This window comes from Panicum virgatum, chromosome 7K (assembly GCF_016808335.1).
Source record: "Panicum virgatum strain AP13 chromosome 7K, P.virgatum_v5, whole genome shotgun sequence".
Lineage (NCBI taxonomy): Eukaryota > Viridiplantae > Streptophyta > Magnoliopsida > Poales > Poaceae > Panicum > Panicum virgatum.
Genome location: NC_053142.1, coordinates 27,881,963 through 27,896,645, shown reverse-complemented (window position 1 = coordinate 27,896,645; position 14,683 = coordinate 27,881,963). Strand labels below are relative to the sequence as shown.

The 14,683-nt window shown below is 42.3% G+C and overlaps 1 protein-coding gene across 1 annotated transcript; it reads left to right on the top strand.

Annotated features, from left to right (window-relative positions):
* Nucleotides 1-9,886: 9,886 nt before the first annotated feature.
* Nucleotides 9,887-14,359, top strand: LOC120640726 (2,3-dimethylmalate lyase-like). Its single transcript, XM_039916641.1, has 6 exons — nucleotides 9,887-10,158; nucleotides 10,896-11,107; nucleotides 11,357-11,638; nucleotides 12,427-12,549; nucleotides 13,795-13,917; nucleotides 14,006-14,359. The coding sequence occupies exons 1-6, from the start codon at nucleotides 9,972-9,974 to the stop codon at nucleotides 14,012-14,014; spliced, it is 936 nt and encodes a 311-aa protein (XP_039772575.1). The 5' UTR covers nucleotides 9,887-9,971; the 3' UTR covers nucleotides 14,015-14,359.
* The last annotated feature ends 324 nt before the right edge of the window (nucleotides 14,360-14,683 follow it).

Sequence of the window (14,683 nt, the reverse complement as noted above, 5' to 3'; positions counted from 1 at the left end):
CGCGTTCACGGTTCACCAACCGGTCAAACTGGTCCGGCCCGGTTCCGGTTTGGGCCGGTATCAAACCGGTCCAAATTCAAAATTTAAATTTAAATTCAAAAAAATAAAAAATTCCCCAAAAAATTCTAAAAATACTTTAAGGTGCGATGAATCCAATGGTGTCAAATTTTCTCAAAAATTCGTTCATTTAGTATAGTTTGCGGGGATTTGAAGTTTAAAAAAAAACGTGCATACAAAAATATACAAATATAATGTAAAAGTAGTACAAAAGAGGGTTGGAGGGTTCATTTAGACTAAAATATGTTATACAAACATTTATTTAGTATATTTTGCGGGCATTTGAATTTAAACCAAAAAATTAAATTTGACCGGTTACCAGTCAAACCGACCGGTAAACCGGTTAAACCGACCGGTAAACCGTTCGGAAACGGTTGAACATGCAATTTTGAATTTGATCGATTTCCACTGGTTTCCGGTCAAACCGGTCCAGTAAATCGCTACCGGACCGCACCGGTTTGACCGGACCGGTCGGTTTACTTAACCCTGCCCGCGTTATCTATCGAGCCGCGGCGATGGGGAAGAAGCCGAGATGGGATTGGGCTTGTTCGGGGTTGGGCAGCTGGAGCGTACGTGTCCCCGCATGCGGCGGGGCGCGTGTGGTCAGGGAGGCCACGTCGCCGGCGCCTGTATACTTCTGCCGGTGGGAAATGGGAAAAGAACGGCAGCGCCTCAGGATTCGAGGGTGAGATGGCACGGCAGCGGCTGAGCTAGCTTCTGGTCGCATTGGATTGGAACACCTGGTTATCCTTTTTAGCGTCTCGTCCGGCCGGTCAGCAAAGCATCTCGTGTCCCAAGTCAACACTCGGTGTTTTAGCTGGATGCCATGGCTCTCGACAAGAGCTTGGGTATCCATGGAGTAGGTCACTATTGCCAGTTCGGGAAGCCATGTGTTGTTTTATTCCTTTCGATCCCTTCTATATTATGGGCCGCTGTATCAATTTTACCGGATGTCTCCGAGGAGACATGCTATGGGCCGTATTAGGGCAGGTTTGTTTGAACGCCAGGGTTCGGAGATTTTCTAAAACAAAATTGCTGCTGGCTTTTTTCTTCTGAAAAATTAATAATAGTTTTCAAATAATATTTTTAACTTTTGAAATAAAAAATATTAGAAAAGTTCAGTTACTAAGTTTTACATGTAAACTCAGTTTTTTTAATTTTTTTACTCCGTAAACAGCACTAAAAATTCACTATTAGTTTGAACTTTTAGCTCTTCATGCTGAAAAGTTGTGCAAACAAAGAGGACTTCAATACGAGGAGTAAGATTTTGGGGAGTTCTTTTTACTACTACTACCCAGGTTTTAGTGCATGAAGTTAGGAAGTCGTAACCTTTTCCACTGTGAGGTATTAGGGCAAGTACATTGCTATATGTCAGCGGTCTTGTGCACGTAAGATTTTTGATTAGGTGGTGGAGAGAGAGGGAGAGAGAGAACAAGATAGTTGTTTCGCCAGACAACCACCTTATAAGCTAAAATTTAGGACTATAAGATCACTTTCTCACCATTATACAAGTTGTTATTGTCATACAACTCACAATATTTCTTTTTTTCAATGCACAAATTATAAAATTATGTAATATTACAAGAAAACCCATTATATGTATTGTCTTTTACACTATCTCAAGATGATGTGGCAATGCATGAGATCGCCTATTAGATAAGACAAATATATTTACCCATAGTGCGATTGCAAGGTCCGCACATTGTGATTTCAGAAACGTGGTGCTTAAAAAAGGAGTAAAATCCACTAGAGGTCCATCAACTTGTAAGAGAATGTCACTTAGGTCAATAAATTTTGAAAGTCCATTTCTAGGTCCATAAACTTGTAATTTGTGTCAAATAGATCCATAACCCACCATCTAGCCTTCATGCACTGATATCACACCAACATGATTGTACGTGGTACCCGCACGTTGCTAGAGTTTCGTTAGAAGAGTGAAATTTGAGCTCTGATTTCGAATCAAGTGCGTGGGAGAGGAGATAGGAGGGGTGAAAGACTTATTTTGAAGATTATTAATATTTATTAGGATTCAAAGAGGGACTTACGGGCTGCCATTGGTGAGTTCTGAAGCTTAGATCTTACCCGTAATATGGGGGATGAGGTAGGGGTGATGACTTCGGAAAGGTGAAAGAGGTTACAAGGGACTCAACAATTTGTGTGCTGTGGTAGAGGATATATATTACGTTCTCCGTGGTCCGGGTGGCCGAATTCGCCACCTGGTTGCAGAAGGAACTCATGGATAATGATGAAATTCATGAGCAGCTAGCCTGGCTGGCCAGGGGTCTAGCTAATTCAATCTTGATGTACCAAGGATATGAAATTAATGGGTACACATTTTACACAAGAGCCCAAGATAACAAGAGCTCCAATCAAAATAGTGGTGTCCGTATAGATGCCACAGACTCTAATAGCCAAACCAACTCATATTTTGGTTACATTGAGGAGATCTGGGAACTCGACTATGGGCCACTGAAGATTCTTCTATTTCGTTGCCAATGGGTTAAACTGATTGGAAAAGGTGTCGATATCGACGAGTACGAAAAGACAATAGTAGACCTCAAAGAGCTTGGCTTTCGAGACGAACCATTCGTCCTAGCTAAGGACGTCACTCAAGTTTTCTATGTGCAGGACATGTCTAGCAAACCCAAAAAGGATAAGTCTAGAAATAAATCGACAAAGGACAAGTCAGATGGAGATGAGCCAAAGCGTCATATAGTTCTGGCTGGTAAAAGAAAAATTGTGGGTGTGGACGACGTCACAGATGAAGAAGAGTACAACAAGGTTGAAGACATGACTCCGTTTGCTGTGGAGGTCGACACAAGTATCCTTTTAGCCCAAGAGGAGGCTCCCTATGCACGCCATGATCATAATGAAGGGATGATTGTAAAGCGAACCATCGTTAATATTCCATTAGTTGAATGATTATCTCTTATAATATTTGTCATCAACATTTACTATTTGTACTCATCATTTGAAATATTATTTGTGATGACCATATGGAGTATTATTGTAACCTAAATACTCATTCACACACACATACACACATACTCTCTCTCTCACACACACACACACTCTATCACATGCACGCACACACTCTCTCTCTCTCATACACACACAAAATAATTGATTTATTAGGTACAATATTTTTTCAAATATTTTGAAGCAATATTTGATTTATTAGGCAATTAAAAGATATATTATAGTTAATTAACAGATTTATTAGAGAACCACTCACTCTCTCTCACACACACACAATAATTGATTTATTAGGTACAATATTTTTTTTGAATATTTTGAAGCAATATTTCATTTATTAGGCAATTAAAAGATTTATTAGAGAACTACTCACACACACACACTCACACACACAATAATTGATTTATTAGGTACAATATTTTTGAATATTTTGAAGCAATATTTGATTTATTAGGCAATTAATAGATTTATTAGGCAATTAAAGGATTTATTAGGCAATTTACAGATTTATTAGAGAACCACTCACGCACACACTCACAATAATTGAGTTATTAGGTACAATATTTTTTCGAATATTTTGAAGCAATATTTGATTTATTAGGCAATTAACATATTTATTAGAAAACCAGAAAGGGGAAAAGAAAAGAAACCCTTTGGTACCGGGTCAGAACTGCACCCCGGTACCATAGGGTCCCAACGGCAAAAAACAAAAGGGGGCCCGGCGGGCGGGAGTCGAACCGTGGCCGCGGCACCCAAATTTTCCCGTGTTACCATTGAGCAAGTGAAGGATTTCAGTGAAATTGTGGCGAAAAGTCTTGAAAATCAAACTGCAAAGAGCCTTAGACACCGGTTGTAGTTCACCAACCAGTACCTAAGGGGCTTTCATTTCCCGCCCGTTGGGGTCCTTAGGTACCGGGTGTATCTACAACCGGTACCTAAGGAGAGCCTTAGATACCGGTTATGAGCCTTAGGTACTGGTTAGTTCTTTCACCCGGTACATTAGGACCTTGGTACATAAATACAGGCCCGGTTCTTCTTCCTCCAGTCCCTTGCCCCTCGAGTCCCTTCCTCTAGTGTGTGTGCCGGCTACCTCCGTCACCCGTCTCCCGAGGCCGCATCGACACCGCACCACCGTCACGCCCGTCCCGTCGACCTCCGTGCCGCGCTGCCGCCCTGTCCTCGCCGCCGCCCCGTCGACCTCCGTACCGCACCACCGCCCTGTTCTCGCCGCTGCCCTATCCTCGACCTCGACGCCTCCGTGCTGCATCGACGCCGCGCCGCCGCCGGGTCCTCGACCTCGACTACAACGCCGCCACCTCGACCTCCGCGTGCTTCGGCTCCCCGACGGTGCGTGCTCAGGGAAGGCTCGTGCTCGGGGGAGGGCCGCCGCCGACCAGACTCGACTCGAGTCCGGATCGAGCTCGGGGAAGGAGGTGACCCCGCAGGCGGGGCCTGCCTGGCAGAGAGAGAGCGGGGGAGGGTGCCGAGATGGGCTGGGGCAGGCAACTGGGCCGCCGGCAGGGTTTGGGACGAGTGGAGGAAAAAAATGGGAGGGGAGAGGGAAAAGGAGAGATTGGGCTAGGCCAAAAAAAAGGAAAAGGAAAGGGGGAGGGGGAGATAGAAAAGATTTTTGAATAGAAACAAATAAATTCAATTTAGATTCAAATTCATAGAATTGAAATAACCAGAATTTTGATGTTAGTTGTTTTATTATACTGTTTATTCGATGTTAGTTGTTTTATTATACTATTTATTAGATGATAGTTGTTTTATTATACTATTTATTATATTTATTAGATGTTAGTTGTTTTAGTGATAACTTTATATTTTAATTTTTATTCTGCATTTCATCTACACATATCAACTTTAGGGTTTAGTTAGGTTATGTAATTTCATGTACATGTATTTATTAGTTGTTTTAGTAATAATTTAGATTACATATTAGTATACTATTTGATATTATTTCGATAATTTTCTATTTTAGTTTAGTATTTCTTTAGTATACTATTTGATATTAGTGATAACTAGGTATTTCTTTAGTTTAGTATTTCTTTAGTATACTAGGTCTTTTCTAGTTGATTTATTTATTCCTAAGCGCATTATCATTTTCTAAGTGTATTTTAATTTTTCTAGCTGGGTTTTTAGTTAGATATTAATTAGAATTTAATTTAGATATATACTCACACACACACACACGCTCACACACACTAACACATATCATGTACTTATCATGTATTTAGTTGTTTTAGTATAATTTTCTAGAATTTAGTATTATAAATTTCATGTACATATATTATTTTAAGGATGCAATTAGTAATTATTATTTTTGGCTTTCCCATGACCTTTCATTTGATTTCCCTGTACTCCATGAGTCCGATTATTTCAGGGCTTCTGAATGGTCATGAGTCCACACACACTAACACATACTTAGGATTTCAGTTAAGGATGGACCCTATGATGAGGAGGCCGCCGCAAGGTACATGATGGATGCGATAAATGAAGATACTAGGGTCAACGCCGCTGAACAATTCAGTGTCGAAGAGGCCCGCACAGACGATTCGTTCCTGAATATGTCCGCAGATGGCAGTGACTGGGACGATGACTTTGCCCCAACGCCCGCTCCGCAACCCATTCCAGTACGTGTCGGCTGTGCGCATGGTGACTTCACTACATTAGATTTGCGATTAACAAATCTTTTTTCTCATTCCAGTACTTGATGAGGAAGTGGCTCGCGACGTCAAAGAGCAATTGAAACCTAAAGTCCCAGAGAAGAGGGTACCAATACCTCCAGAAATAGCAGCGAATGTCTACCAATGCCTGAACAACCCACCACCAACTACCAAACTAGCTTCAGACTTTGACCGGACGCTGATAAAGGCACAGCAATAGAGAAATCAGAAATGTGGAAAGACCATTCCTCAGCTAGGCACAGTACAAAAGGAAATCGAACCACTCTTCGTGCCGAGGGAGCCAAACCAATCACAGGCAAAATTTCTTTGGGAAACGGGATTAACGCTTGAGCAGGTAGAGGGGAGAACAGAAAATATCCCAAATGCCCCAGTTGTTAATATTCCATTCAAGCTTGGAAAACTTTTTATCACTGAGGAGGAGGAGATCAATCTAGGCACACAGATGTTCAATTTACATAGATGGTACATGCGCAAGTCGAACGATGAGGGGACAATGTTTGGAGTTAAGTATCGCGACCATGATTTCTTCTGTGGGGAGGACAACTTCTGGGTCGACTTCGAACTCCTATATCACATATATTGTCGATAAGCTCTAGACGTCTCTATCATCACCGCCAGCGAGATCCCCGACATTATGTATACCTATCGCAAACCAGCAAGGCGCCGGTACGGTGCTACTAGCTGCCTGCCTGCTAGCTTATCAGATCTCCTTGGGAAGATGATCGACAATACAGTAGCAGGAACCGATGGAGCAAGAACTGATGGAGGAGCGGGATGAGGACTGATGATCGAGCGAGGAGGATGAGGGAGGGATCGAGCGGGAGAAAACTGCCGGCTGGCCCGCGTTCACGGTTCACCAACCAATCAAACTGGTCCGGCCCGGTTCTGGTTTGGACCGGTACCAAACCGGCCCAAATTCAAAATTTAAATTTAAATTCAAAAAAAATAAAAAATTCCCAAAAAATTTCTAAAAATACTTTAAGGTGCGATGAATCTAATGGTGTCAAATTTTCTCAAAAATTCGTTCATTTAGTATAGTTTGCGGGGATTTGAAGTTAAACAAAAAAACGTGCATACAAAAATATACAAATATAATATAAAAGTAGTACAAAAGAGGGTTGGAGAGTTCATTTAGACTAAAATATGTCATACAAATATTTATTTAGTATACTTTGCGGGCATTTGAATTTATACCAAAAAGAAAAAAAATTTGAATTTGGCCGGTTACCAGTCAAACCGACCGGTAAACCGGTTAAACCGACCGGTAAACCGTTCGGAAACGGTTGAACATGCAATTTTGAATTTGATCGATTTCCACTGGTTTCCGGTCAAACCGGTTCAGTAAACCGCTACTGGACCGCACCGGTTTGACCGAACCGGTCGGTTTACTTAACCCTGCCCGCGTTATCTATCGAGCCGCGGCGATGGGGAAGAAGCCGAGATGGGATTGGGCTTGTTCGGGGTTGGGCAGCTGGAGCGTACGTGTCCCCGCATGCGGCGGGGCGCGTGTGGTCGGGGAGGCCACGTCGCCGGCGCCTGGATACTTCTGCCGGTGGGAAATGGGAAAAGAACATGCAGCGCCTCAGGATTCGAGGGTGAGATGGCACGGCAGCGGCTGAGCTATCTTTTGGTCGCATTGGATTGGAACACCTGGTTATCCTTAGCGTCTCGTCCGGCCGGTCAGCCAATCATCTCGTGTCCCAAGTCAACACTCGGTGTTTTAGCTGGATGCCATGGCTCTCGACAAGAGCTTGGGTATCCATGGAGTAGGTCACTATTGCCAGTTCGGGAAGCCATGTGTTGTTTTATTCCTTTCAATCCCTTCTATATTATGGGCCGCTGTATCAATTTTACCGGATGTCTCCGAGGAGACATGCTATGGGCCGTATTAGGGCAGGTTTGTTTGTTTGAACGCCAGGGTTCGGAGATTTTCTAAAACAAAATTGCTGCTGGCTTTTTTCTTCTGAAAAATTAATAATAGTTTTCAAACAATATTTTTAACTTTTGAAATAAAAAATATTAGAAAAGTTCAGTTACTAAGTTTTACATGTAAACTCAGTTTTTTTTAATTTTTTACTCCGTAAACTGCACGAAAAATTCACTATTAGTTTGAACTTTTAGCTCTTCATGTTGAAAAGTTGTGCAAACAAAGAGGACTTCAATACGAGGAGTAAGATTTTGGGGAGTTCTTTTTATTACTACTACCCAGGTTTTAGTGCATGAAGTTAGGAAGTCATAACCTTTTCCACTGTGAGGTATTAGGGCAAGTACATTGCTACATGTCAGCGGTCTTGTGCACGTAAGATTTTTGATTAGGTGGTGGAGAGAGAGGGAGAGAGAGAACAAGATAGTTGTTTCGCCAGACAACCACCTTATAAGCTAAAATTTAGGACTATAAGATCATTTTCTCACCATTATACAAGTTGTTATTGTCATACAACTCACAATATTTCTTTTTTTCAATGCACAAATTATAAAATTATGTAATATTACAAGAAAACCCATTATATGTATTGTCTTTTACACTATCTCAAGATGATGTGGCAATGCATGAGATCGCCTATTAGATAAGACAAATATATTTACCCATAGTGCGATTGCAAGGTCCGCACATTGTGATTTCAGAAACGTGGTGCTTAAAAAAGGAGTAAAATCCACTAGAGGTCCATCAACTTGTAAGAGAATGTCACTTAGGTCAATAAATTTTGAAAGTCCATTTCTAGGTCCATAAACTTGTAATTTGTGTCAAATAGATCCATAACCCACCATCTAGCCTTCATGCACTGATATCACACCAACATGATTGTACGTGGTGCCCGCACGTTGCTAGAGTTTCGTTAGAAGAGTGAAATTTGAGCTCTGATTTCGAATCAAGTGCGTGGGAGAGGAGATAGGAGGGGTGAAAGACTTATTTTGAAGATTATTAATATTTATTAGGATTCAAAGAGGGACTTACGGGCTGCCATTGGTGAGTTCTGAAGCTTAGATCTTACCCGTAATATGGGGGATGAGGAAGGGGTGATGGCTTCGGAAAGGTGAAGGAGGTTACAAGGGACTCAACAATATGTGTGCTGTGGTAGAGGATATATATTATGTTCTCCGTGGTCCGGGTGGCCGAATACGTGATGCCAGGTGTTGCGGTGTAAAATCTCGTGATGAGGTTAGACTTGGTGAATCTAGAGTGGTTCTTGGTGAGGGATTAAAAGATATTAATGGAGAGCGATATAGGGGCGACCTTTTGTGGATTCGTTTTAGCAACACGACTCCTCATGAATGAAGTTTATGGACCTAAAAAATATATTTTGTAGTTTTGGACCTGAGTGACACAAATTACAAGTTTATGGACCTAAAAATACACTTTCAAAGTTTATGGATCTATATTTTCAAAGTTTATAGACTTAAGTGACACAAATATATGTTGATTAACTTAAAAATGCACTTTTGAAATTTGTGAACCTAAATAACACAGTCTATAAGTTGGTGGACTTCTGGTGTATTTTACTCAAAAAAAATATATAAAAGGGTGATTCGCATCACTTGCTGCCGCTAGTTGCCCCGTTAGGTGGGCCTTTCTCTGGACCCTCAGCGTTTCTTGCCCGGCCGAAGCGAAATGGGCTGCCCCGGCTCGAATCTGAGCTTAGGCCTACGGCCTGCCTACCTTCCCGAGCTCAGCGTAAAAAGCATCCACCGTAGGAAAAAAACAAAAATGTCACGAGATTTGGTCGCACCGTGCACGTCGAGTCACGAGATGACAATCTCAAAAAAGAAAAAAAAGTCACAAGATGACAATACCCTTGACTGCCACGTTGACTCGTTTCCCAGCCACGCAAGTCAGTCGCCACCACGCCAACGGCTTTGTTTGGTCCCACTAATATTTCTAGTGTATTTCGTATGTATGGAGTGTTAAATGAAATTTATTTATAAATTTTTTATAGATAAGTATAATTTTTCAACGACGAATATAATGACAGTAATTAATTAATAATTGACTACTATGATGCTACATTAATTATTTTTAAATCACACAATTAAAAGTTTTATTAAATTTTTTAGGGTTCCGAATGCAGAGTTATAATATTAATTTTATAAATTAATTTTATTTAACACCATAATTAACGCTAGTGCTCTCTAGTACAGAAAACCGGCCAACCACACCCCTGTCCCCTAGTCCGGCTAGTCCCCTCCCCCCTCCCCCCAATCCCTCTCCACCCTCCGGCTCGCCGCGCCGCCTCCGCCTCCTCCGCCGGGATGGCCGCGCGCAGCCCCTACTTCGCCGCCGAGGAGTCCGCCCGCGGCATCCGCCCGGGGGAGTCCCCGGCCGCGGCGCTCCGCCGGATCCTCGCCACGCCCGGCGCGCACCAGGCGCCCTGCTGCTTCGACGCGCTCGGCGCGCGCCTCGTCGAGCGCGCCGGATTCCCCGTCGGCTTCATGGGCGGTGCGTGCGCTCCCCTCTCCCCCGAATCCCCCGAGCCGCGCCCGCCCCTCCCGCGCGGGGCTTGCTGCCTGCTTGGGGCCGCGCTCGCGTCTGTCTGTTTCGGTGTGATGTTGGTCTTCGTAGCCTCGTGTGACAGGGTTTTTAACTCGTCTGTTTGAGAGCTCGAGATGCGAATCGGTTGGCTTCGCGCCGTATAATCCCAATCGGAGCAGATTTACCACATCCCCAGTTCATTTCGTGTGCTTCTACACTGAATTACTGTGCAGAGTCATAACCTGTAGGGAGGAACTACTGTCCTTCAGTGCAAACTGTCAGTTCCGTGGCGAAGATTTTTAACACTGCATGAAACTGTCTGCATACTCAGAAGTCAGAACTAAATGATAAGTCGATCTCAAGAAGATGCGAATGACATCGGTAGCCATCCCGTCTCGGGCTGAAGGTGTTCTGTGGTTATTTTTCTGACTACGTGCTGAATGCTGGTTCAGATTGAAGAAGTAAAATGGGTTTTGGTCTTTTTGCTTCAAAGATGGAATGCAGTTGAGGTATCCAGCAGTCCTTGGATTAGAGCGTGTATTTGATCTGTGGGAGGGGTTTACTGCCGGAATTCCTTTATCATAGCTTGTAGGCCTTGGGAATAACAGCACTTAAGATTTTGCATACACTGTTTGTCTGGGAGAACATTTCGTGGGTATTCAAGCCAGGCTATCTCATACATTGCATTGTTTTTTTTTCTACAGGTTTCTGTGTTTCTGCGGCACGGCTTGGCTTGCCTGATGTTGGCCTCATCTCCTATGGAGAAATGGTAGACCAAGGGCGTCTAATCAATGAAGCTGTGTCGATCCCAGTGATTGGTGATGGAGATAATGGTTACGGAAACTCTATGAACATCAAGAGAACCATCAAAGGGTATATGAATGCTGGTTTTGCTGGAATCATGCTTGAAGACCAGGTGTGCTCTCTTAGGAATACTAATCAACCCTTCCATAGGTTGGCACCTTAGTTAATATAGTACCACATATGTTCTTTGTCATGTACGTTTAACTCCCACTGACTGCAATATGAGTTTGCCACATGCTTGTCTATTTCATTTTAGATTTGTGTACTTAGGTTATATCAGGGGGTGGGGAGAAGACTTTAACTTTCATAATTGATCCTTCTGTTTTATTTATCCAAGAAGTTGACATGAAGCAATTTTAAGGTGGCACCTAAAGCATGCGGACATACTGAAGGAAGGAAAGTCATCTCAAGGGAGGAAGCCATCATGCACATAAAAGCTGCTGTTGATGCTAGGAAGGAGAGTGGCTCTGACATTGTTATTGTGGCAAGGACAGATTCCCGTCAAGCCATTTCACTTGATGAAGCATTATGGAGAGTAAAAGCTTTTGCTGATGCCGGTGCTGATGTTCTGTTTATTGATGCCCTTGCTTCAGTGGAAGAGATGAAGGCATTCTGCGCAGTTGCACCAGAAGTTCCAAAGATGGTAAGATGTATTCTATGTTATCGATGCTTTTTTAGTTACATGTGAATTGTGGGTTTATGGTTGTTTCTGCACCTCATTGTCCTTTTGTTTTTGTGTTACCTCTAGTCCTTTCCTCCTGTGAGTTTGACTAGGGGTGTTGAAAGGATACACCCAAAAGACATATGTTCCATAAAGTAAAATTAAGGCCACACTTTGATCTTGAAGTTCTGTCTTTTAGTTTATATGCATTGTCATACACATTCATGCTGATTTAGGTTTGAAGTTCCGTAGCAGATTCTGGATATTTTAGTATTCCTTAGAACTTCATGCTATGTTCTAGATGTATAATCTAATCTTCCTGTAGGTGTGTTGTGTCATTCAGATTTGGATATGATATAGTGATGAAATGGGGGGTGATCGGTGCCTCCATTTGGACTCAGCTTTACTGTTGGTATTAGATACATATGATGAGCTGATTTGCTTACACCATTACTATTTTCTCATATTCCCAGTCCGAACCGAAAAGAGTACCTGTACTAGTTACTTTTACTCTCTGTTCTCAAGGCGGTAAGGCGGACGCCTAGCAAGGTGGGGCGGCTGGACGCCTAGGCGAGCAAGGCGCAAATCGGTGGACGGTGCATGGACGCCTAGGCGTCGCCTAGGCGACGCCTTGAGAACAGAGCTTTTACTGCTCATATTTCGTTGTCAACGATGACTGGGTCTATATGTCCTTTTTATTGTTTACTTGAAGTTGTTCCTTCCTCTAGCAGTTATACGACCCATGAGTACGTTTACACTTTGTTCTGCAGGCAAACATGTTAGAAGGTGGTGGTAAAACTCCAATATTGAGCCCTGCAGAACTTGAGAAAATTGGCTTCAGCCTCGTGGTTTATCCGTTATCCTTAGTTGGCGTATCAATGCGTGCAATGCAGGTTTGTATTCTTATGTGTATGAAGCATGTGACCATATTTTTTTATATCTGAGTTATCAAGTATGGGGCTGTGAGCGTCAGACTGCAGATAGAAATCATGTACATATTTAGCTTGTTTGAACGCAAGCAGAAGGTAGTCTTAGTTCTTGTTGACCCATTTTTTCTGCATACTTATTGAATTACATTATCTTTGTACCTCTGTATTCTTATCTAACATTTAGCTGGCTAAACATTCTCTCCCTTCTACTAAACGTAACCTGTGTTATCGTTTGTCAGTAGTGATGCAAGTTGACGTATTAGTGAACCTTCTTTTCAGCAACTATTTGATATTAGTGTTAGTGAACCTTCTTTTTTTTATAAAAAAAAGAATCTCATCTATTTCTGTGAGTAACCTGGCAATTGCAATACATTAGTCGTTTCATTTTTGTGCCTGAATAAGTCTACTTTACCCCCTGACATATCAAGGTTCGTCTACTTAAACCCCTCACCTATAAAACCAGATATTCTATCCCCTGAACTATTGAAACCGTTTAAAGGACCCCTTAAGAGTGGTTTTGGAGGTGGTTTCGCCTACGTGGCATTACATGTGGACAGTGATGTGGAGAGGACGCATTTTGAAAATCTACTTCGCCCCCTAAACTATTGAGATTTGCCTGCATAACCCTCTCAACTCTATAATCATATATCCGGCCCCTCAAAGTTTTCAGTAAGAGCTAAATCATTTGTTGCAAATGGAAGATGGCTTGGCACTAGCCTATCTCTCTATTTATCTCTCACACACAAGCATATCCTGCTACTAGTCATCCCTACATTATTCTTAGCTATGTGGCAACTTGACATCAACTTTACCTCCATTTTGATCAGCAATAAGCTAAAATGGCGAAGAGATGACTAGTAGGACATGCTTGTATGCATGATAAAGAGATGAGCCCATGCCAAGTCATTTTCCATGTGCAGCAGATAATTTAGAGTTTTAGATGGTACTGAATATATTTGAGGAGCCTAATAAATGTTTATATAGTTGAGGGGGTTACATAGACGAAGATCAATAGTTTAGGAGGTTGAAGTAGATTTCAAAATGTATCCTTGCCACATCACTCCAGGGGTTATTTAGACGGTTTTGGATTGTTCGGGGTGTAGAATACCCGGTTTCATAGGTGAGGGGGTTAAGTAGACTTATTCCTTTTTGTGCAAAAAGGCGAAAGCACCACCTGTTGTTCTCAATATAAGCATCTTTGACATGCAGGATGCTTTAGTTGCAATAAAAGATGGAGGTGTACCTCCCCCTAGCGCGTTGCCATCTTTTCAGGAGATCAAGGATACTCTAGGGTTCAACCGCTACTACAAAGAAGAGAAACAATATCAAGTGGTGAGCTATGATGTTCATTTCTCTTACTCTGTTTATAATGAACATTATGTTAACATGCAGTTTCCTAATCACGTGTTACCTTTGGTAGGACAAGTGAAAGATGCCACAGCTCTAGAGCCGCAGATCGACAGTAATCTATCATAGTTTGGCGGTTGCGGATTCTACTGGATATGCTATCAAGGTGCCCATCGCTTAAGTACCACCAGACATTTATGTCAAAGCTGTAACCGTAGCTGCATAGTTTAACATATGTCGGAGACTTAATATCTGGGTGGCTTGTAGTCTTTTCTTTTGCTGTTTTTCGTTGGCTACCCTGTTGTGGTCTCAATTATCCTGAATTTGTGGTTCCAATTTCAATAAAACAGGCCTACTGGGATGTGGATACAGGCCATCGAAAATTTCGAGACCCCTGCACTTCATGTGTATGTTAGCATTTGAATTCCATGAATAATGTTTGCCAAAATTCTGGTATACCGTATACCTCTGTATGGGACATGACATCTCACATGCTGCGCAACTGCTAAGCCAACACCATGTTCGTCCAAACTTACAGCCATGCTGCCGTTTCGTTGGATAACTACTTTCACACCATTCTGAATATCTGGTGTTCATCAGATTGGGTGTCAAAAATCCCTGTTTTCACACAATGCCTTGACTTTTGTTGAATTTATAATAAAGCGCACGCTAAAATTAATTTAAGAAAAAAGATTATTTGTACAGGACAATCACATTCATAGTGCAGATGACGACAACTGCCTTGGCATTT

What these genes read in the sequence shown, in the direction of transcription:
- LOC120640726 (XM_039916641.1), top strand. Translation starts at nt 9,972, where the DNA reads ATGGCCGCGCGCAGCCCCTACTTCGCCGCCGAGGAGTCCGCCCGCGGC. An exon ending in CCCCGTCGGCTTCATGGGCG is followed by an intron (nt 10,159 to 10,895) that starts GTGCGTGCGCTC and finishes TTTTTTCTACAG; the next exon opens with GTTTCTGTGTTTCTGCGGCA. An exon ending in TATCAATGCGTGCAATGCAG is followed by an intron (nt 12,550 to 13,794) that starts GTTTGTATTCTT and finishes TTTGACATGCAG; the next exon opens with GATGCTTTAGTTGCAATAAA.